The following is a 24,599-nucleotide window of genomic DNA, read 5'->3' on the forward strand; positions in this document are numbered from 1 at the left end:
GATAGTGCAAAGGCAAATCCTACCCTTTTCCGGAATAACCATTATGCATTAGTGTATCGTCCTGTAATTCAATTTTTTCTCATCTTTTATTATTCCTTGTCTTTATGCTTGTAAAAGTAATAAAGAAAAGTCATGAATGACTCATTATTCTGAAAGTAATTTTTTATTCTTCAAAGTATGATTGAACTAGTAAATTTGTTCGTGCTTAGCACAGTCATAAAAGATCTTATTGAATTTATAAACTAATACTCTCTCTGTTTCAATTTATATGAACCTATTTCCTTTTTAGTCCGTGCCAAAATGAATGACTTCTTTCCTAATTTGGAAACAAATTCACTTTATGAAATGTTTTACAACCACACAAATATTCAAGACTTATTTTCAACCACAAGTTTCAAAAGTTTTCACTCTTTCTTAAATGTCGTGCCCAGTCAAATGGGTTGACATAAATTGAAACGGAGGGAGTATATTTTAAGTACTTAATATTACAAAAATATAACTTGAAAGATCTCATTAAATTTATAAACTAATCGTTTTCTAATAGTTAAATATTAAAAAACTAAACATGAATATCTCATTGATTTTACATACTAATCTCGTTCTCACATTTTGACTATTAAAAAATATAAATATGAAAGATCTCATTGAATTTACGAACTAAATTTTTCTAATACTGAATATTCAAAAATATAAACATCAAACAAAGGGGAATAACAACAATAAGAAAATGACTTGGATGAAATCAACACATCCTTACAAAGCACCGCTCTTCTTATTTATCCCATTCCTTATGCTCTATTCTTTAAGAATAATTCACCGTCAACCATTTGGGATCGAGCAAGTGCATAGATAGACGATTGAAACTCCTATTTAAGCCACAGTCTGAGTTTATAAAATTTTATAAGATTAATAATCACTTTGAAAATAACTTCTGATATATATACGCAACGACCGAAGATACAAAACTTCGTGTCTCAAGTTAGAAATTTTGTCCCAAGTTTAGCATATTGTGTATGCTTGCCAGGGCTTAATTTTCAAAAATGCATGTTTGAAGATTGACTATCAAGGTCTTCATAATTTCACATATATATTTGAAATTAAGAGTGACTGTTCGAAGTTTAATTTGAACCATCAATCTTCATCTCCATCAATATTTTCAAGTTTTCCAATAACTTTCATTTGATTTAAACTCACATTTCATCATTTAATTTGCTTGGCTTGCTTAGGTGATTGTAGAGCCTGAATAATTGCAAGGCGGAAACTAATGAGATAACATCTGAACAACTATGATAAGGCATCTCCAATTTGGAAACAAAACCTTTTGAACTCAAATCAATTGTGTTGATTTATGATTCCAGAAGGATAAGGTGTTTCTCTTCCAATAAGGTAAAAATAATTATCAACTTACACTCTATCAAAGACTGAAAAAGAATGAATTACACATCCATTTGCCAGCAACGTGATTGAAGAATGAGGACCTAATACTCACCAAAAGCAAAATCAGTGTTAAGCATCCATTAGATACCGGATAGGAAGCTCCTAGTAGTTGTAGAACATGGCTTGTGTAGTCTTGAAGAAAAGTTATTCAATTAAAAGATGAAGTTTTTTACTCCTATGTTGGTTTTTCACCGTCCCGGGTGCCAGTGCAATTAAAAACCAGCAACAAAAATAAAAAGTAAAAATTAAAAAACTGACAACAATACCTCCTTATGTTGGTTTTTCACTGTCTTGTGTGCCAGTGGATTGAAAACCTGGAAAACAAAAACAGAAAACAACCATGGTGAAATGACTCTTTATTCTGTTGACAATATTTCAGTATAAATGAGAGTAAAGGTAAATTTTTTTCTTGATTGGGACCTTTGGAATTTGTAGTAGAAAACAAAACCTGATGTATGACTTTTGGACTTCTATAATTGTTGATTGATTTAACGTGAGGGAGTTAAACAGTTTTAACCTCTTTTGAGTGGAGTAGTAAATTTTGAGACATTAGAATTTTTACATTAAAGAATAGGAATGAATGAAAGAATAGCAATTGCTATATTTATTTTTGTGCAATTAAAAAATAGGACAAATTGTCAAAAAAAAAATGAGAAAATAAATAAATAAGATTCTTGGCCATAGAGAGGCAGTCACATCAACTTATTTTTATGTCTAGCTTTAAATTATATATAGATTTGCTTTGTTGTAGATGTATCAATCACCACACCTTTTCTAAAATATTTTTATAATTTTATCACATATCTGACTTGTATGTTAGGTTCTTTCTTTTTGTTCATTTTTTATATTCATTTACCCTTTAACTTTCTCTAACATAGTATTTCCTTTTAACTATTCATAATGAAGCCTTCTTTTTTGTTGTTGTGCTCTTGAGAAATGTTTGTACAAGGGGAAAAAGGAAAAAGAAAGGAAATATGCACAGTAAGTGAATTTTAAGCTAAGTACTCCCATCTATATATAATACAAAGCTAGGCATAGATAAGGTGATGTGGCACCTCTTTATGGCCTTCATTAGTATTTATCTTTTTTCTCAATTTTCTGACCTTTTTCTCTTATATTTCCCTCAAAATATTTGTTGAAAATTAAAATCATCTATCATTAAGTGCATAATTTCCCACATTAATTTGTATTAATAAAGGCAAAAAAAAAAAAAAAAAAAAAAAAAAAACGTTTCCTTACCCCACGTTTAAGAGTTAGGACCCACTATTAAGTGTAAATTTATTAGTAAAGGCAAAAAAAAACCTTTCCTTACCCCACGTTTAAGAGTTAGGACTGATTATTAAGTTTTGTTTTTTTGTTATTTAAAGAGAATCAACTTTCTCTTATGTCCTGAAAGTGTCTCAAGTCTATGAGTTTAAGATCTTAATCTGTTGTCCCTAAAATCATCTTTATACCTCATTTATGGTGAGAATTCTCAACCTTTCTCTCCTGATTTCTTTTCATGTTGATAATGTCCTATTTTGGTAAACTGGGTAAGGAATCGATCATCTTCTTTCTATTTTTTGTGTGGTTTCATTACTTATTAATATTATATCTTATTTAATTAACATGCAACAATCTATCTATTTATATCTAGAATCTTGTTAATCTTCTTTTTTCTTTTATTTTCCTCATTCTTTAGTTATTTTTTGTTTTCTTAGAATGTATTATTGGGGAATGAAATGAAATGTTTTGAGACCAATGAAGAGTTTTCACAGACGAAGATAATCGAAGTCATATAATGAGAGTTAATATTGTTTAATATACTCTCTTTTATTTTTTTTATTTTTCATATTCACATTTTTGCGAATGGAATGATCACCTATCTTTGCAGGTTGTTATGAAGTTGTATTATGTAAAAAGATATGGTCATCCAACACCTATTATAGCAGGATTCATTCCTCCACAAAATAATTCACTTTCACGGATGTCACAGCATGATGTTCCTCTAAGCAAATTGATCGTTCTAAGAAATGTTGTAACTAAAGTCAGAAGCTACAGTGATTAATTATATTTTTTAAGTTTGTTTTTGCCTTGTCATAAATGATATAGATCTTTTAGGAGGTTTTAGGAAGAAAGAGTATTCTATTATGTGTATGCAGGCACACGAATTGGAATTAATTCATAGTAAATTTGGATAAAGTCCAAAGTTTTTTGGGTAGTACATTGAGTTGGTCTTCAAATAATGAGCCCGCACCATTAGCCCAAGGTCCATGCCACATGTCAAATGACGCGGCGCGCCAAGTCAAGTTAAGGACAAATAAAATCATGCGACGGGCATAAGTGACGCAGCATGCCAAGTCAATAGAAGAACCAATCAAATGTCGCCAAGTGTTCAAATGATATGGTTCAACCAATCATATAAATACCCTAGCTCTCCCCTACAACTATAAATAGGGGTCTTCATAAGGCCAAAAGGCATCAAGAAAAATACATAGAGAAGCTCTCATCCGCAAGTCTTCCGCATACTAAGAAGTCTTCGCTTCAAGTGGTGAGCCACAAGTTTCCATATCTCTACGTTTGTGATTAAAGCTCGGCTCGCATTCGTAGTGAAATCTCGACAACAAGTAATCCGTCCATTCAAGAACAAGCAAAGCCCTTGATTGACGGCCGTATCGTGAGGAGAAAAATCAGAGGATTACATCTTTTTATTTAAGATTTCATAAAGATTGTAACCCCCGCACAAATTCTTGAAATCAAATATTATTCTTTGTCGCTATTTTTCTTGTCTTGATTATTATTTTCAGGAATGAAAGATTAGTCGTTACAAATTTGGCACACTCGGTGGGACCAAGTCTGCCCTTCATCTCTTCTCGCACAAATTAATCCGCAGTGGAAGATGGAAGCTCCGGTTTATGGGTACTTCAATTCTCGTCTTTGAGTTTCGACAAGTCTACACTCCGACAAGCCTTGAAGTAGGGGGCATTTGTAGACGATGAAATTTTACCATATCTAAAATAGGACTCTACAAGATAAGTTCAATCCATCTTCTAACTCTAAAGTCGATTAGGGTTCTTGAAGGCTACTCTACGTTAAACCCTAGCTCACACCGATACAAAGGTATACATATTCCCTTAAAAAGACATCTCGAATATCCTATAAACTCATGGGTATTCACAAAGAGATCAAAATGTGGGCGGACTCTTCTTGGTAATCAAATACTTGAGGAAGATCTACAAAATTCTTTCATGGAGATCAAACAAATCCCAAGGAGGTTCACATCATCCTACGTTCGAGAAAGACGCCACTAACTGTCCTCGAATTACGGAGAAATATTAGGAGAGAAGAATCAAGAGAATAAACAAATTTGTACCCCCAATATTCATCACTAAAATCTTGTTTCAACATATTTGTTTGTGATTTGCAGTTTATTTCTATCATTTAGAATTTGCTGCAAACAGTGTAATACTAGAACTACAAATTATATTTCTTTTCATAATCTCAGTTCCCAACTTCCTTTTGATATGGTATGAATTGTATTCTATAGGTAAAAGAAACCTCTTAAATTTTTAACAGTCTCATCTAATTTTGAGGTAGCAATTATCTCATATTTAACAAGGGAGCCTAGGTACCAATGTACGGTTGACCTCCAAGCTTAAAATTTTTTGCTCCCAACACTATTTTAAGGACCAAACGGGAAGAAAGAAAGAAGAATTCTACTTCTATAAGCTCATTGCAGTACTTTTACTTTTAAGAGATTTAATTTCAATTCTCCCTGCCCATTTCATTTTAGAAGTTAAATAAATATACACAATTGGTAGAAATTTAATTCGTTTCAAGTTCATTGAACATTCACAGTTGGTAGAATCTTAGAAAATTTATTAGAAAGACCAAAAAAAAAAAAAAAAAAGTCATAGACCATAACTCTGTAAGGTTACATTGCACCTGTTTAATTTTCATTTTCATTTTTTGTTTACCTTATTTTAAAAATCTCAAGAATTTCTAAATATAAGTATTAATTATTTATTACAATAAAAATTGTTATTTTTGAACAACAATTATATCGAAATAAAGATGAGAGGACTTATGTAAGACCAAAAATCTTTAACTATGCATAACGTTTACTTATGAGTTCATTAGCTATAAATATTGGTATTATTTATGTTGACACCCAATTTTGTCCCTCCTTTATTTAATTTAATCGGGTTTCTAAATTTACTGACAAGTTAAATACTTTATTATTTTTTATTACTACTACTATTAGTATCACTAATTTTATTTTTAACATTATGAGCATTACTTTATCACAAATTTTAAACGGTTAGTCATCGTTTCATTTTCGGGTCGAAGCCAAATTAATTACAAGACAACACTTTGTTAAATTCTTATTTTTCCACATATTAACCATTAAGTGTCTTCACATAGTATATGTTGTACTAGTTATTAAATTAGAAGCCCGTAAATAATTAAATAGAGAGAGGAAGGATCCACAATTTTCGCCTAATTTGATTTCATCCAAATTTACACTTTAATTAATTAAACTAGCCCACATTATTCTCCTACCCAAATAATCAACCCACATTTTAATACCCAGCCCATATTTTCTTACAATATTTCAGACCACCAATTCCTACACCACCTACCCGAACATATTCACCCGACCCCGCCCATTTTATTTTCCTAAAAAAACCTAAACCCTATCTCTCCTCTCTTTCTTTTTTTCCTTCACCCGCCGCCCCTCACTCTTTCCTCTCTCATCTCTCTCGTCTCACCTCCCCTCTCCCTCTCCCACTTTCCCCACGCCCCGCTCCTCTCCACTCATCTCTGTCCCCCGCTCTCCTCCACTCATTCGTCCCCCCCACGCCCTCGTTCCTCTCCACCTCTCCTTTTATTCATACGCTCTCTCTCTCTCCTCAATAAAGGAGAGGGAGAGATGAAAGAAAAAAGGACAATAACGTTTTTAGAAAAAAAAAAAAGGAATTTTTGATTGCATTTTGAGGGACAAACCATCTTCCAAACATCGATTTTCCTTTCCAAGTGAACTTTAGCCGTGGGGGACAACTACTCTATTTTCATTTTTTTTCATTTTGAAACTTTAGTTACTTTAATCGGGTTCGGGTTTGGGTTCGTTCGAGTTCGAGCATAAATACGAAACCTCGACGCCCCGTTCATTGCACACAAAAAAGGTAAACATTGACACACTTATTGCTTTTAATTTTTAGTTTCTACTTTAGTTAAAACGTTTAGCTCATTCTGCTATTTTTTTTAATTATGTAGTTTCTTTGTCGTCATGTTATTTCGTTAGATAGAATATTAATTGCTAAAATGAATTTGAAAGACGTATGTTGTAGTTTGGATGTTTAGACTCGAACAAAACTTAGAACCTATTTTATACATAGGATATACAGCGGGTTATCAAGGTAAGAAGAAGGTATACATTCGATATTGATATACACACTTGCGTGTATATTGTGTATGTGATTTATGAACCATCTCCATAATTGTCTTTCATCCGTAAGTTTAAGTTTCTCGGTTTTGATTAATGCTAATATGAAACAAACATGAATATTTAATCGTGATTTAAGAGGATTTACCGCATATGTTTTGTACCAATCAAGTCCCGAGTCGCATTAAATCACCGAAAGTTTAATTCTATTTGTGTGTTGTTTCAATAATTCGTACGAGTCGAGTCCGTGATTAAGTGTGCATTGTTAATTTCCAACTCTTCGTGACATAGCACTCTTTATGAAAAAGCTTGTCGAAGGAATCTAGCACATATAAAAGGATTAGAAAACAATGAAGTTTGGTGTGAGAAGTATGAGGTCTTATATCCATGATTCATATTTGTTTTATTTCTTCGAATTCGCAATGCATCACTTTCCTTTTAAAAAAAAAATTAGTCTAAACTTGGCCAAATATATATATATATATATATATATATATATATATATGAAGTGGTTTAGGGCAAATAAGGATGATTCTCTACAATCGCTTCTTATTAGCTTTTAGGTTCCGAATATCGTGTATACTACTCGTGTTCTCTCTCTTAAATGCTCTACGAACCCCCTAAAGGGTGTTACGACATGGTAGAATTTCTTTGTTTCGTGAAACATCAACTTTGTGCATTATTCATTCCACCAAATTCTCGCAGTGGCTTTTTTCGGTTCGACCAAATTTGAATGTTTGAGAATTTGGAGCACGTATATACAATATAACGAACTAGTCCCCGTGTTTGTCGTTAGCCCCTCTCTACGTTTGTTGAATACGTCCATTTACAAATATGAATATCTCCCGTTTTTGTATTAGTTATTAGTCCGGTCTGCTTTCCGTGTGACCGAAGTCATTTTAACCGTGTCTTAAAAGATTAAAAATGACAAGCATGTTTTTTTTGCAATTTGAAAAGTAAGTTTGGTACATGGATTAAGCATATAGTTAGCCGCATCTAAATACACCTCTTCTCCCGTACGGATTGTTAGCCCGAATTTATGTTGGGTACTTTGAGTTAATTTCTATCATTAAGTCAATTGTTACATTTTAACCGAGCCGCATGGAAACTAAAATGTCGCGTTCCCGGGATAATTTTGGCCACATATGCTACTTTATTTAGAATATTCAAACTTCCTTACATTCTTAGTTGTTGTTTGAACATAATAACCGGTGTATTCTTGAAATCGCCTTTTGAAATGACTTGAGTGTTACACATCGATGTTGGGAAATTGTCAATTGAATGCTCTCACGATGTTATTGTTATCTCAACATCCGCCATACTTGCTTAACTTCTTTTCTTGTTGCTTGTTTAGAAGACATTAATATATTAGTCATAGGCATCGAAATCTATTGGCCCGTGTTGAATTTAATTATATATGTTTAACCTTATTTGTAGATTATATACTAATCCTTTTTCCTTCATTTTTTCTTTTGCATGATTATCTCGCATACGATGTAGGGATTCGTCGCCTCCAACATAACTCCTCCCGTGTACCCAATCCGTAACCAAATTTTTGCAAAAGTTCATCAACATAAAGAAAGATCGAGCCGAAGCCCAATAACATGAACAGCTCAGTTGGGCCTTAATACATTGCCAAGCCCATTTACTCTTTATTCTCTTCCTTATTTTTATTGTTGTGTATTTCTATTTGCTTTGTATGACTAACATTTTATCTTTTTTAGTAACTTAGATAAATTCTAGACATTTAAGGGGTTTAGTTTAGTAATGGGTAGTTAGTTCCACAAGTTACATTCACTTCGATTTTATTCCAAACTAATTATGATCTATAACATTTATTTGAGAAATTGATTTTCTTTTTTATAGCATGACTATATGTTTTAAAGCTAAAAGAATCAATATTTACTCCTACTATCTTTCGAAATACAATATTTGTTAAAACATTAGTATAAATCTTGCAATAACTTTACAAATACAATTTAATTTGCCAATCGGCATAACTCACTTTCCAAATACATATGAACATTAAACATTCCGATTTTCTTTTAGTTTATTTATACTAAACTCTTTTCATGCAATCACTACTTTTCTACAAGTTTTACTTTAAACATATTCTACTTCTATCTAAAATTTTAGCAATACTTTCAAGACATTTTCTTAATATTTAAAATACTATATTTACACTTAGCGTAACTAATCATAAGTCCGGTCGGTTAACCATTGTTAATGGGTCTTAAAGGGTGCCTAATACCTTCCCTTTAGACTAATTGAACCCTTACCTAGAATCTTAAGTTTCGCAGACCTTAAACAGAGCTAACTTTAGAAAATAACTTTAATAAACTTTAGGTGTCCTAATTCACCATAAATAATTAGGTGGCGACTCTTAACTTTAAATTAACCCCGGAATTACCGGGATATTGTAAACTATTTTGACTCCGGTTAAAATAGGGTGTGACAATTTACATGACTAATGTATTGTTTATGAGTAGCCATTGAATAAGAATGAACAAGACGAAATGATTTATGTATATTCCCTAATTATAAATTCTCAATTTAATAGAAGATGAGAGGACTTCTGTAACACCAAAAAATATCTTTATTTATGGATAACGTTTACTTATGAGTACATTAAACACTAAGACCAAAAAAAAAAAAAAAAAAAGATTACATTAATAAACAAAAATGAATTTTTTACATGATTAATATATTATTTATGAACAACAATTAAATAAGAATTTCGTAAGACCAAAGGACTTATGTAAAATTTCTAATTATGTATAGGATTTACCTCTAATTACAATCACTAATAAATATTACTCTTATTTATGAAAAACCATATAAATATGAATGAGAAGTTGGAGGTCTTATATGAAATATGTTCTTCTCGGTAACACGAGTATTACATGCTCATTCCCATATATTTTTTTTTTTTAATTTTAAATGGTATGGCGTTACCATCCGAAGAACCCCTCTTCTCATTCCCATCTCGGTTGTAGTTTATTTTGATGCTATTACTTAATTTTTTTCGTTATGACATTTCTTTTTGAAAAGTAATAGTAATTATATTACACATTCTTTTTTTAAAAATTTTTAATTAATCAAAACTTTATAGTTATATACATCTATAATTGTTATTGAATGCATCTATTTGAATTTATTTTTTGTTTTAATTTTTGAACAATAAACCTCTCTATATATTGTTTTCGCTTAATTTTCTTATTTTTATGTTATATTTTACTTCTCTATAAAAGCATTCTACCTATAAACGTTGTCATTCATTATAGGCATACTTTTGGTAAAAATAATTGAAATATTGTGTAATAATATTTTGTAAGAAATATATTTGTATAAAAATAAAAAGCTATTGTTAAGAGTCACCCATTATTGAGGTGATATAGAAGTAATCAGTATTGCCTTAGATCGTCTTCAAACGAAAGCTATTGAATTCCCCTTTGGCTAAAAGTTTGACAAAATTCTTTGTCAATTCAATCTTGATATTATCACTAAGAGACTGAAAATTACGAAACAACTTACAATTTTAGAATTCTTACATCAAACTTGAAATATTTAAATTCTCAATTAATTTTAAATGGTATGTTCCTTCTTTATTGGTATGGTCCAACTAGTTATGGATTTATTAGTAATTTATTCATCTTTTTAATTTTTAATTAATGAGATATGCAAATCAATTGAGATTTTAAAATTAACAAGTCTATTGTTTTCGTTTATATGTAACATAAAAAAGTACAGAAAAATAATTGTTTGCGTACTTTTGTTTATAACGTAAATACGAGATCTAAACATTGTTATACATACATAACATTCTTTTACGAAATTTTTTGTCATTATTAGTGTATGTATTTTATCTTATACATTCTTTTACTTTTCTATTAGTAATATCTTATCACTTTCATATCATGAATTTTTTTTTTTTAAAACATTCTACCATTAGCTATATAACTTTAAAATAAAACCACATAAATTGCAAATTTTTCAACCTATCTAGTTAAGTAATAAGTATTTATTAAGTTAACTTTATCTTATTAATTTTTCTTTAAATTCTATGAACACTATTTAACTATTAATTCTATGAAGATTCCATATCATAAATTCAAGCTTCGGGAATATTGTCTTAAGCAGATGAACAAAAACTAAGTTGAAGATTTACTATATGCTTAGTCTACTAAACTTTTAGATAATTCCAAAACTTCAACCCTATGTATGAAGTCCAAACAACTAACTGACTAAGGTCGCCCAAAACTTCTTGTTAAATGGACTTTATCTTCATACATACGAGAAGGTTAAGAATTTTTTGTTTGTCAATTACAATGACCATAATAAGGTACGAAAAATGTTGAGCAATTGAATTTGAGCTTTTACTTGTTGAGCATGTGAATTTGAGCTTTTACTTTTTATCTTTCCTATTTTAATATTTCGAGTTGTGTTTCATGTCTCTTTTACTCGTATTACCCATAGATGCTACTTAGCATATTATGGTACTTATTTTTGGCTCTGCATTTTTTACTTTCCGCTGCTCATGAGATATATAAGTTTTATTTTACATCACGAATGTTTCTTTAATTATAAACATGATAATTTTCGATAATGAGATGGTTCGCCTAGGGGTGGATAATAGCTCGTTAGGTACTGGTTGTGACTAGCGAAAGTGGATCGTGACAAGTCGTCATCCAAGTACCCTTTCGCAGAGTATGTCCTTGTCAGTGATGAGGGGCCTACCTTAGCACTATGAAGAAAATCGGGTATACTAGCAAACCATAATATTAGTACCCCAAAGGCAGGTTAAAGTCATTATAATGTAAGTCATTCTACTAGACATTGATTTCCACTGGAAAAGAGTACATTCAGTAAACCATTTGCTAAGACACATTATGATATAAGATCCCAACAACTATCCTGATTTACAAGAGTTCAACTCAATGCCTATTGCCCAATAAATCAGATGCTTAAAGGGCATCATAAAATTAACCTACCAAAAAGAAAGCGAAACAAAAAAAGAGAAATAACTCAAGCATCAGAAAGTGTATGCTTCCCAGCGCTTCCAACTCTTCCTTCAAATTTGATTAATTCCGTAAAACCATCACCACAATCAGTTAATGGCATCATTAACTGAGTAAACCGACAGATGTCAGAAGGCCAGCTCCACCGTGCTAGTGCCCGAAAAATCCCAATTTCTTCATTTGATCAAACCTGAAAACACGTGGAAAGTGAAAAAACAACGCACAGAAGGAAAAGATTTAGGACATGATAAAATGTAACAAATGCTTGTTGCTTTTTAACTTCATCTCCTGATAGCTACAAAAGGTAAGTTGTGCAATACTCCACTGACAAGTTAAAATTGCTTCAGTCACCTAAAAGGGTTAGAAAATAAGGCTTAAAACCTCGGAAAAGTAGACTTACATCTAACTTAACTATTGGGGTTTTATGGCGTCGTTAATACATAAACTATTACCAGTCTTTTCAGCTGTTGGGAATCTTGGGAATGTAGTTTGACAGGTAAAAATCAGCAAAAGCGGCATATTTGGTAATTTCAATAGTTCCCCTTACAGTGTTAACCCCTAATTGATAAGATGGACTGCAAAATTCTAATCTTATACAGGAAGGTTGCAGTTGCTTAAGAGTCTCTTGATTGCCGTACAAACCTTTTGGTCCCAAATTTTTTCGTTCTGTCTGAAAAAGATTATGCATCTGATTGATCTGATTGAGACTGTCTGTAGAAGATTCCTACGGACTGGTGCTACAGATTGTTCAAAGAAGGCTTTGGTGGCCTGGGATAAACTATTTACCAAATCAGCTGTGGATGATTAAATATTACTAATATATAGGTATGGAACAAAGCTGCCATCTTGAAGCATTATTGGAATCTATGCAAGAAGAAAAATAAAGTAATACAATAGGTACACGTATACTTTGGTAAAGGGAAAGTAATCTGGGAGGTGAGTATTAAGAAAGCATCATGGATAATCCAAGAAATCCTCGATACCAAAAAGTATATGGAGGGTGCTTGGGCTATCTAGTGAAGATCCACAGAACTTTGCAGAATACTGCATAAGGAAGATTTATAACAAGCTGAGAACGGAGGAAAATGGTTTTAATATTCAAGGAAGCCCAAGGTGGCTTTTTATCCTATATTTGGCAATGCAAGGGAGGTTATACACAAGACACAAGCTGACTAAATGAGGTATGGGCAGTAGCTCAACGACACGTGTCAAGGATGCGAAAATGAAGATTAAGACATACAACATCTGTTCTTTAAAGGGTAATACTAGCTGAAATACATGGGATGATACTGAAGGCAAGCCTATACTACAAGAGAGGAACCAAAAGGAATTCCAGAACAAGAGAATATCTGATGCAGTTATGGTCAAAATGATATACAATGCCGAGGAAGTTGGAAGCCAAGCAATTACAGAAACTGAATTTCTATCCGTAACACAGATGTAGCCAAAGTGAGGTGCTAGGAGTAGCTTTTCTTTAGTCCCTTCTTAATTTAGTTGCAGTTTTTTCAACTCTAGGGGTTTGTTTTACTTGTACATATTTCCCTGGTAATGAAGCTTCTAATTACCCAAAAAAAAAAAAAAAAAAGTTCCCCTTAACCATATATAGTGCCCATACTGAATCCCACACCCTAGCGCAAAGCCAAAAGACGGCATATGAGAAGCAAATTTCCAAAAGACATACAAATGAAGTTGTTGATGTCTTCGGGCAAATAATAGTAAATCCTCTCTTTTCAAGGATGCAAATTGGTAAAGAAGTATAAATGAAGACGTGTAAGTGGAACAACAACTAAGCCATTATTCTCTCAACAATGTTTGGTTCTTAAGTAACTCTGCATTGATTCCCAGTGTATGTCTTTTGAAACAACTTCCCTTCATTTTATTTCAAGGCTAACTTGTTCCTTGCAACACCTTCAGTCATCGTAGTGTCATGCCTATAAATAGTGCATTTAGAACTCTAAGTAAGACCATAACTCTACATTTGAAGTCGAAGATTTTTTTTTTTTTTTTTTTTTGATATTGAAAATAAAAAGATAAACTTCACGCGTGATAACGGATCCTAGTTATATGAAGAGAAACACCTTTCGAGTGGTTGAAGAAAGTCACCAAGTTAAGGACCATCCTAGCATTTCTATATAATTCTAAATTCATACAAGAGTGTTTTTGTGTGTGTGTGTGTGTTTGTGGGGCGGGTGGGGGGAGGAGAGAGAAGGTACAAACCCTTAGCAAAGCAGCAATTCCTTATACTTCATTCATCATCCACAATGCTCCAAACCATCCTAAAATCACAAACAAGATTAGGCATGAGTTAAAACAAACAAACGATATAATTAGGTTTACGAGGTGTTTCAGAGATGAGGACAAGCAGCTTGTTGCCAACACCATACCAGACTATCGAAAAGGCAAGAAGCATCACAAGATAACCAAGCTTATACAACCGAATCTTCTTTTCCCACGGAAGCTGATTGAAAATCTCAGTTACATCTACCAAGTGGCAGCGATCGATATAGCTGATCAAGAGTTAACATCAGTTGTCAGAATTATATGTTGAGATGTCAGTTGCTAAGAAACAGTAAAACGGATTAACAACTGTCACATGCAACGACTTTCTACAGGTTTCACTAATAGATGCTTACACTTTGATGTTATAATATAAGTATGGTAGACATATCAGAAACATCAGCCAATGCCCTGTGACAAGATGCAGGAAGCACAAGGCTCCTTGAAGAGCAAATTCTGGAAGCACTCCCCTGTTAATCCGAGATGCTGAATCATAAGGGTTGACATAATCATATTCAAGATCTGCCAAGCACATGAGCTGCAATAAATAATTGCAAATTGTAATATTCTCCAAGCACAAATATTAGGGAGATAAGACCAGTAAGAAAAGAGAGAAAGAGAGCTTAAAGAAAACAACTATGCAGACAATGCAATCTAAGTTTAAAACATGGTGCACGCTACGTAACAACTTTGACCAGTATATTCAACATTCAACATACTTGTTCGTCTTTCAATTCGATTGATAGAAGAAAAAAGGACTAGAAGAGCTAACAAATAATGCCAGATCATCAGCCATAAAATGGTAGATACGCAAGGCTCAAATGTCAAACAAGTAAATCTAAGTGATATTTGTCTATTGAAACAAATGATTTGATAAACACCCCATGTTACTCTCTATTCAAATCTTTTTTATAACCGTGGACCGTGGTATCCTAACCAACTTGCGCACATCTCGACTAATTCAACGGGTACGTACTACCTCCCACTGTATAGGCACCAGGTAACTCTGTCCATCAAGGCTTGAACACATAGGAAGAAATTACCTAGTATTTTTTCCTCTGTTGGAATATGAACCTGAGACCTCATGGTTCTCAACCCACTTCATTGACCGCATCATTGGTGCCTATTCGAATCATTTTTGGGAATCACTATACGAGACTCTTTAATCTAGGCAGAAATCCGATCGTCCTAGTGAATGATCATAAATCACTTCAAATGATGTTTTGGAAGCTATGGAAGTAAAGATCCATGATACTTGAAATATAATAAGGCCATACTCGTGTTACGTTGCTAATCATTCTCTATATTTCAAATCAGTTGGTGTTGCTATATGAATTGGCTGGGTCCATTTCGCTCTCTTCAGAAAATTCATCTAAATCATTGTTACGCTGATGGTCAACCTACTAAGACCTTCCTCTATTATTGGGGCATGGGACCAGCTATGCTATGCGAAACTCACATTGACAGAGTTCTAAAACTAACGTGTACTAAAAATATAGATGTGAGACAGTTCATGTCTTAATGCCTTATTCCTGCATTATCAAACCAATATGCGCCTTTTGCAGATTAATCCAATATGAGGAAGTTCATTCGCTCCCTTCAACAACATTGAAACCTATCATTATAGCCAATAATTATATTCTTTTTGAAGAAAATTAGCAATTGATGCATCTAAGGATATGGCCTAATGGTCAACGAAGTGGATTGAGAACCATGAGTTCTCAGGTTTAATTTCCAGTAGAGGCAAAACACGAAGTAAGTCTTCCCATTTATCCAAGCCTTGGTGAATAGAATTACCTAGTACCTATGTTGGTGTAAGGTAGGTGTGCCCATGAAAATAGTCCAGCTGATCGCAAGCTGGCCCGGACACCATAATTATAAAAAGAATTAGCAATTGAAATTGAATATCATATACTTTTATCTGCTCGTGCATAATGAATACATCAAGGAAATTTTCCCCTTCACATCTCCCCTTTTACAAAAATTCGATTCTTCACTTTCCCAATTTCCATTGCACAACACCCATTAAGAAAAACAATACTCTTTAATAAGAGAGCAGCAAAAAATCTCAACGAACCATAACCAACGAAAAAGGAGGCACTATTACTATACGGAGTATAAATTTGTGTGTAAAATTTCACTAAAATTGTGAAAATAATATACATGAATCCATAACTTTAAAACTATAGTAATTAAGTTCAATAATAAAACCTTAAGGGGCGTTTGGTCCCAGGATTAAGTATGGGGTTAAATTTATACCGTGTTTAGTTGACATAAATTTATATTGTCAACCAAATACAGTATAAAATTAATTTCAGCCTTAAGCCTATATATCCTATCAAACTTGGGATTAATTTATGAAATTAGTGAAAGAATTATAATCTCAGAACTATAATCTCGGGATAGTATAATCCGCGAACCAAAAGACCGTTGAACTCATAAAGTTTAAGTTCTAGATCCGCCCTCTAAATCAAGAAAAGGCTGTCAGGTGCACTGCCTCCCGTTATGCGCGAAATCTGAAAATTGACTAGATACACAGCTTTACCCTGCATTTCTACGGTAGACTGTTATTTAAATTGATGGTAAGTGCATGGATAGTAGTTACCTGGTAGAGGATAGTACCAAGAACAGCTACGAGAAGGAAGAAGGAAAATAGCCATGAGAGTAGATCGCCCATGGCAATTTCTTCTTCTTCCTTCTCTTAGGAACCTTTTCTTCTTTTTTCTTTTCTGACTTTGTGGCTTCGTATGGAAGCTCCCTCAAAGCAGAGTTGCTGAGCTTCACTCTTTTTTAGGAGATTTGACCATTTCTTTTGTTCTTATTGTGTTAAAATTCTGAAAACATACCTTGAAGTTTGGTATCAAATGACAAAAATTCCTATGAAGTTTTGAAGGGGGATAGAAGTTCCCTTGATTTAATTATTTTTTTGGGTTTATTTTAACCATAAAATAACTTATAAATTAAAACAGCTGTTTGATGACTTAAAAAAGCACTCAGAAGAAAGTGCGCTTTTTAAGCCCATTCAGACAGGCTCTTAAGGCTAAACCTTGTTAGAAATTTGTGATACGATATCGAAAGCTGAAGAAATGCAAAAATAACAAGAAAAATTAACAAACAATAAAGATAGATAGAAATTAAGGGAGAAATATAAGAGAAAGGTTAAAACTAACAATCAAATATGCATTTAATTAGTAGAATAAATCAAGAAAGGATAGAAACTTAAACTCATAGTTGGATTCACTCATCCAAAGAAGTCAAAGGGTTCAGATATAAAAAGAAAGAAGAAATTTCTAAAAATCCTCACAAAGAGCACTTGCTCAATTTTTCTTACATCAACATAATCTATCCCTAATAAAATGACATAATGTAGTATTTATCCTACGATAAGAATAAAGACTAATAATGATTATTACAAAAATATCCTTAATGAAATAAGGGTCTTCTTAGTCTTCTTTGGCATGTGGGGGTTGTGTTTTAAAAATAGCTCTTTTGCATAAATAGCCTCTTTTTCCATGCTCCAAGTATTCTTCCAAGTGGGGTCTTGTACTTTCTTTTTAGCATCCCTTCAAGCCTCAAATCCTCCTTCCATGCATCTTCAAAGTACTTCAAGCAACATTTTGATACAAGGTCGGATTTGCAAGCTTGATAGCCATCTTGGGGTGTATCAATCCCTCTTTCTTTAAAGAAATTCGTCCTCGAATTTTTGCTTAACATGATAACTCAACAAAAACCAAACAAGATCCAAGGACCAGCAAGTGTAATCTCCAAGAGGAGTTAGCAATAACAACACAAGCAAGAAAAGCGTCAACAAACTTTTCCCAAAATGTACTCTTATGATATAACCAAGCATCTAGAATTTCAACAACGGTAATGTATGACACAAAAGATGCAAATACTTGGCTATCCACATAATGATCATGTATGACACAAAAGATGCAAATACTTGGCTATCCACATAATGATGAATAGAGGGTAAATAAATAAAACCAACAATCTTAAGAGAACAAATTGTAAAGTTCATGTTGGTTCTAATGATCATAAAGAACAATTCTTCCTCTAATTCAAGTTAAGAATCTACTTTCTTATACATGAATGCATTATACTCAAGATTCCACACTCTACACAACACACAAATCTATGTCCAAGAAGAATGTATAAAAACAACCCCGGGGTCAAATACAAAAGTATCCCCCACATAAGACTCAAAAATTATTTGAACCATATCTAAGCATGAGTCAAGAATCAATGAGATGGAATAATGTTAATGGCTATGCGGCACCAAATAATGTATGAGGGATCTAATTGTGTACCAGTCCCCTTATGCAGTGCAATAAGTAAAGAAGGTACGATTTTACTGTGAAAAACTCTTTGCTGAAGTGATTAAAAATCACAACCTACCCCAGTAGGATTTCAATTCCACTAACCAAGCAACTCAGGTTACAACTCTATTGCAAGCTAGAAGTTAACACCCATAACCCCTCACCCTTACAATAATGCTTATGCAACCCTCACACTTGACTACCCCTAGCCAAGCACACTAATACACCTAGACTCACTCCATCCTAGTGTACCACTCAAAGGCACTGTAACGACCCATTTGGTCGTTATTTTTGGTCCTTTTAACCCCTTTCCCGAGCTTGGTTAGCTCACTTTGGACCCGAGGGGACTGTTGACATGCTTCCCGAGGTATTTAGATTTTATTCGGTCAACTTTTTTTGAAATTTGGGCTTTAACCGAAAAAGAGTTGACTTAAAGTTGACTTTTGGGTAAACGGACCTTTTTCAAAAATTCATCAATCCCGAGAGGTCCGGATGGTCATTTAGAACTTGTGTATATATCTAGTTCGATTCCCAATGCACTCGGATGCATTTTGGGACTTGGGTTGGGAAGTTGGAATTGAGGTATCGGGAGTTGACTTGATCAACGAGACCTCCGTTGGGAATTTCAAGGCCACAAGCACGTTTGTAGTGTGTTTTTATATGTGTCTATGCATATGAGTTGTGAGCAGATGTCTTCGGGAGTTAGTCGAAAATTCGGGTTTAGTTGTGTAAATTAGAATGGTTTTACGGTGTCTTTGTTGCCGCTTTGGCGCACAAGACGGCGACGGTACCCCTATAGCGGTCACCCTTGTGGCCCAAGCCGGCTTTCGTGCCATTTAGGCATGACCGCTGGGGCGGCGCCGCTGAAGCGGTCTGAGTGACCGCGGAAGCGGTGATCGGGTAGTGACTGGGGTATTTAATGATATAAAACCCCAAGTCTTTTCATTCATGGTTATTCCGAAAGTGGCTCATATTGGGAGCAATTCTAGAGGATTCTTGGAGAAGATTCTTGGTCGTAACTCCTCCTAACCTTCTTGCTAATTCATTATTCCTAATCATCTTAGAATCCTTTTTCCTTGTTAGTTCATTAGTAATGGAAGATTAAAAGTGGGTTTGATGGATTTTCTATCTAGGCTTTTTAATGATGAAATATATTAGGTTTATGCTAGATTATGATGTATCTAAGGTTATTAATCATATATCTCCTATTGTTAAGGTTGAATTCTTGAATCTAAGATTTAGGTTTTATACCCAAAATTGGGGGTTTTGCTTGAATTTCAAAATTGGGTGGGTCCTTGAGTTAATTTAGCAATTAGTTGATGGGTGTTGATCACCTAAGGGAAAAATTAGTATCTGACATGGTCGTCAGGATGAGGTTGCGACTGGTGCTAAGGTTATTCTTGATATAAGTTAGTCAATGTTAAAGGACTACTCGGTTATTAAGTGAATGGGCACATCTTTTGATCGGTAAGTTTGATTGGGTTGTAGGCTTTGTGGAGTTAGTAAACGACTGATGGAAATGGCTTCAAATATGGGCAAATGTGATAAACTAATGACTTGAGGACTTATCGGGTGTTCACTTAGATGGGAGGAGAAGTATTGATTTTGTTTTGTGGTTTGTTGGGCTTAAATGGATGATTAGTTTAGAGGATCGAGTGGATTTGAGTGTTTTTTGGTTAATAGTGACAAAAGTGATTTGAAATGAAATACGAGAATTGAAGGGTTTCAATGGGACATCTTGCTATCGGGTTCAGGGAATTAAGGGTCGTAAGACTCGAGGTGAGATAATATGGGTACTTGAGCCGTGTTGGATTGCGGGAACATTATATCATGTTGTACAGTAAGGGGTGTGACCGAGAAGGTTGATGGGTGCCTACGAGGTTAAGGGCATAAAGGAAATCGTTGAAGCAAGAGTTAGTGATGTGGGAGTTTGGTTGTAGTGTACAGGGTAGAGTGGCTTAAGAGTTTATGGATGGGTTGCATGTTCGGTTATGTCATAGACTAATAGAGTTTAATTGTGGACTGAGGATAGGAACTTTGTATTCATTGTGTTATTGGCTAGATCCCTCTACTAGTGTGTTATTAATCAGCTTGGGTGATTGAATAAAAAGGGATAGTCGTGCAAGTAGGTAGAGGTATTCATATTCGATAATTGAGGTAAGAGGCGATTCTTCGAGAACTAATAACGTTAAGGATTTGAGTAAGGGATTATTAAACATAGGTACTTGAAATGATAGAATAGACGATGATGTGTTAACTGAATTAAGTTCGGTATACATTTCAAAATTGAGTAAGGCAATTCAGGTAAGGACGTTTCAGTTAGATCCATGAGGATATTAGTGAGACTGTTTGTGTAATACGCTAAATTTAGAGAGTGTTCAGCTTAGAGTGGTACGCGTTAATGAACCATAACGGATAGAGTTGTGGCCACCTTCAGATGTGATTCAGTCAGCGTATAAGACTTATGGTTATGTGATAGACTACTGAGTGGGTTCGAGTAATGGTTAGACGATGGCGGTATAAGTGAACTGATAGAGATTGAGGAATTGAAGAGTCAAGAAAAGGTATAGCTGATCGAGAGCCGGCAAGAATGAGGTACATCTTAGGATTACCTGAATCTATTTAGATTGTGGCATCGTTGTCTTTCATATTCGGATGAGCTGTGATAATTACGTGAGCTTAAGGAAGGAAGTCTATAGATGGACTAAGTGAAATGAGGAAAATTTCGTAAGATTCGCGATCAGCAGCTAATAATAAGAGTATTCAGTGAACTGACATATTGAGATTTATAAGAAGTGGCGTGGTGGTACACCGTTGGAAAAGTTCGTAACATTCTACAGTGAATGAGTCAGTGTGCTTTAAGAGAAAGGATTATGGAATACCTATTATGTTATGCTGGAATATATGTTCAAGGTGAGACCCTGCTCGTGGTAATATAGTATGATTGCAAGTAATATTGACGGGACAGTTTGAGTAAGAGCTTTTGGTTATTAAGGACTTAGGGGTAATTGCGTGAGATTTTAAGCGGCAGTGTAAGATTGGATACTTTAGGAGAATTTGCTAGCATATCGAGGTGATACTATGAGAGGTTCAATGGTTATATAATTACTATATGAGGCTTCAGGTTTCGTGTCAAAAAGTTCGGGATTGTATCGGATTTACATATCGATAAAGGTTAAGAAACATGAAGTTTGAAATCGTAAGGTATAGTTCTTCGGTACTAAGTTGATAACTTGGATAGGACTCAACTTGTGAAGTCGAAAGTGATATACAGAATTTGTTATGCGTGATATGGCTATGATCGGTTTCAAAATTCGGAGTCAATTCTAATGACTATTGGTGATATTCGAGAGTTGTACATTCACTCAAGGTTAGCGTTGTTCGAGTTAAGCTTAAAGGTCTTTGATTGCACTTCCAGGAAGATATTTAAAGATTTGAAGTGTTTCAGCAGATTTGACGTATGATAGATTTACCAAGCTTTGTCAGGGTTTTCGAGTGGATTTGATGATACTTTCTGAGAACAGTTATTCGAGACAGAATAAAAGTATACAATGAGCCTAGTACTGATTTGAGGAGGAACTGTTGTGCGTGAGGTCTCTATAGTGATCAGTTTTTTGCTCGACGAGATATTCAGTGGTATGGTTCCTGCATTATGATTTGAAGGTTTAAGAAGATTTGGAATTAGCCAAGTTGGTTGTCGGTAAGATCAGTTTTTGATGGAATTGCGTAGAGATGGCAGATGAATTAAGGATTCTTTCTGGCGAGTGTAAGTTATGAGTTTAGAATTTTGGTATATATGTGTTTTCATGTGTTTCTAAGGAATCGCGGTACGAGAAACGACTCTAGTAAGTGCGAAGGAAAGGTTAGTGGAATCAGAGTATTTCATCGATTCGAACGGGCTATGGTTATGACCATGTTTTTGAGGATCGCATTGGTTAGGGAAGTAGTTGTGGGGCACTTTCGATTGCGTTCGAGTTGGGTTTTTTATCCAAATCGAGAATTCGAGTAAAGCGATTCGTTTATTCGAGGATCAGTTGCGAGGGAAATCCAAATATGGAGATATGAGAATTGAAGCTTGATCTAAGTTTAGAGAGTTGTGACTGGTAAGTTAGCCCAGGTGCTTGGTCTTATTTGAGACTACCCGTTGTCGGACCCTTATTCTATGAGTTAGTTTTTTCCACGCATACGTCGAATATTCATCCGATTTTCCATGTTTCTGTGTTGAAGAAGTACCGTTCTGGTGGTTTATGTATCATTCGTTGGGATTCAGTTTTGTTCGATGAGAATCTTCCCTGTAAGAAGAAGACCGATGTGAGAAGGTCGATATGTTAAGTTATTGCCGATTCGAGCATTTTTTCGTCCTCTCTTCCTTATCACTCGTGGACGAGCTATTATTTAATTGGTATCTGATGTAATGACCCGTTTGGTCGTTATTGCATTTTCAGCACTTTTGACCCCTTTCCCGAGCTTGGTTAGGGAACTTTGGACTCGAGGGGACCTTTGACACGCTTCTCGAGGTATTTAGATTTGATTCGGGTGAATTTTTGTGAAAGTTGGGCTTTAAGCGAAAAAGACTTGACTCAAAGTTGACTTTTGGATAAACTGACCTTTTTCGGAAATCCATCGATCCCGAGAGGTCCGGATGGTCGTTTAGAATTTGTGTGTATATCTGGTTCGGTTCCCAATGCACTCGGATGCATTTTGAAACTTGGATTGGGAAGTTGGAATTAAGGTATCAGGGATTGACTCGGTCAACGAGACCTCCATTGGGAATTTTGAGGCCACGAGCGCATTCGTAGCGTATTTTTATGTGTGTCTGTGCATATGGGTTGTGAGCAGATGTCCTCGGGATTTAGTCAGAAATTCGGGTTGAGTTGTGGAAATTAGAATGGTTTTCCGGTGTCTGGTGCCCGCTTTGGCGACACCAGCACCGCGACAACGCACCGCTATATAGCGCCTATTTGCCTTGAAGGCCGTGCCATTTAAACATGACCGCCGAGGCGGGAGCCATTGAAGTGGCACGAGTGACCGCGGAAGCGAAAGGATCGGCGTGACTAGGGTATTTAATGATATAAAACCCCAAGTCTTTTCATTCATTGTTATTCCGAAAGTGGCTCATATTGGGAGCAATTCTAGAGGATTCTTGATGGTAAGTCCTCCTAACCTTCTTGCTAATTCATTATTCCTAATCATCCTAGAATCCCTTTTCCTTGTTAGTTCATTAGTAATGGAAGATTAAAAGTGGGTTTGATAGATTTTCTATCTAGGCTTTTAATTATGAAATTGATTGGGTTTATGCTAGATTATGATATATCTAAGGTTGTTAATCATATATCTCCCATTGTTAGGGTTGAATTCTTGAATCTAAGAGTTAGGGTTTATACCCAAAATTGGGGTTTTTTTTTGAATTTCGAAATTGGGTGGATCCTTGAGTTAATTTAGCAATTAGTTGATGGGTTTTGATCACCTGGTGTTTTATTGGATATTTTACCCTCGAATTTCCCGTTTTGACCTTGTGAGCCCCGTTTCCCCAAATTATAAGGTTGGGTTTTGACCTAATTTGAATGATAGCAAGATAGGTATCGATATTCATGATTTCTGATCTTGATTTCAAATATGCCAAGATAGGAAAGCTAAGAAGTGATTGTTGGTATTTTGCTATTCGGCCATCCTGGTAGGTTATGACTTACCTTTGGTGAGACTTCGTATAGCGAAGCATATATTTAGATTATATTGTCGGAGAAAGCATGTAAACCTTCGGGTATGAAGTTGGACTGGATATTGTATTAGGTTGGGCCCTATTGTGTGATTGGGGCTAGTCACCCATTTGTGTTGTGATTCAAATTGTTCTATTGTTGTGGGCTTGATGTCGCATAGTGATAGTAGATATCAGTGACTATTGATATATCTTGTTCATGATATTTTGATGCCTCACTTATTGGCATTGATTATGAGGATAGTGTTCTATATGACTCGCATAGTCTTTCATGATGTTATTGGCGTACCCATGTTTGGTACTTGTGATATTGATCTGATTATTCATGTTGACTTATACATCGCATGCATTCACATCTCTCATGATATGTTGTTGGTACATTGTTGATATCACTGTGATGAGCTGAG

At 34.5% G+C, this 24,599-nt stretch overlaps 1 protein-coding gene across 2 annotated transcripts; it reads right to left on the reverse strand.

Annotated features, from left to right (window-relative positions):
• Nucleotides 1-11,662: 11,662 nt before the first annotated feature.
• Nucleotides 11,663-17,070, reverse strand: LOC132068623 (protein cornichon homolog 4-like). Of its 2 annotated transcripts, none has more exons than XM_059462265.1 (5): nucleotides 16,763-17,070; nucleotides 14,514-14,679; nucleotides 14,265-14,387; nucleotides 14,098-14,156; nucleotides 11,663-12,070 (listed from the first exon to the last, which is right to left on the reverse strand). In XM_059462265.1, the coding sequence occupies exons 1-4, from the start codon at nucleotides 16,815-16,817 to the stop codon at nucleotides 14,126-14,128; spliced, it is 375 nt and encodes a 124-aa protein (XP_059318248.1). In that variant the 5' UTR covers nucleotides 16,818-17,070; the 3' UTR covers nucleotides 11,663-12,070; nucleotides 14,098-14,125. The 2 variants fall into 2 exon arrangements, with proteins under 2 accessions (XP_059318248.1, XP_059318247.1); XM_059462264.1 differs by having other exon boundaries at nucleotides 14,514-14,695; nucleotides 16,763-17,066.
• Between the last annotated feature and the right edge of the window lie 7,529 nt (nucleotides 17,071-24,599).

The sequence above is a fragment of the Lycium ferocissimum genome, chromosome 8, assembly GCF_029784015.1.
Source record: "Lycium ferocissimum isolate CSIRO_LF1 chromosome 8, AGI_CSIRO_Lferr_CH_V1, whole genome shotgun sequence".
Taxonomy (NCBI): Eukaryota; Viridiplantae; Streptophyta; class Magnoliopsida; order Solanales; family Solanaceae; genus Lycium; species Lycium ferocissimum.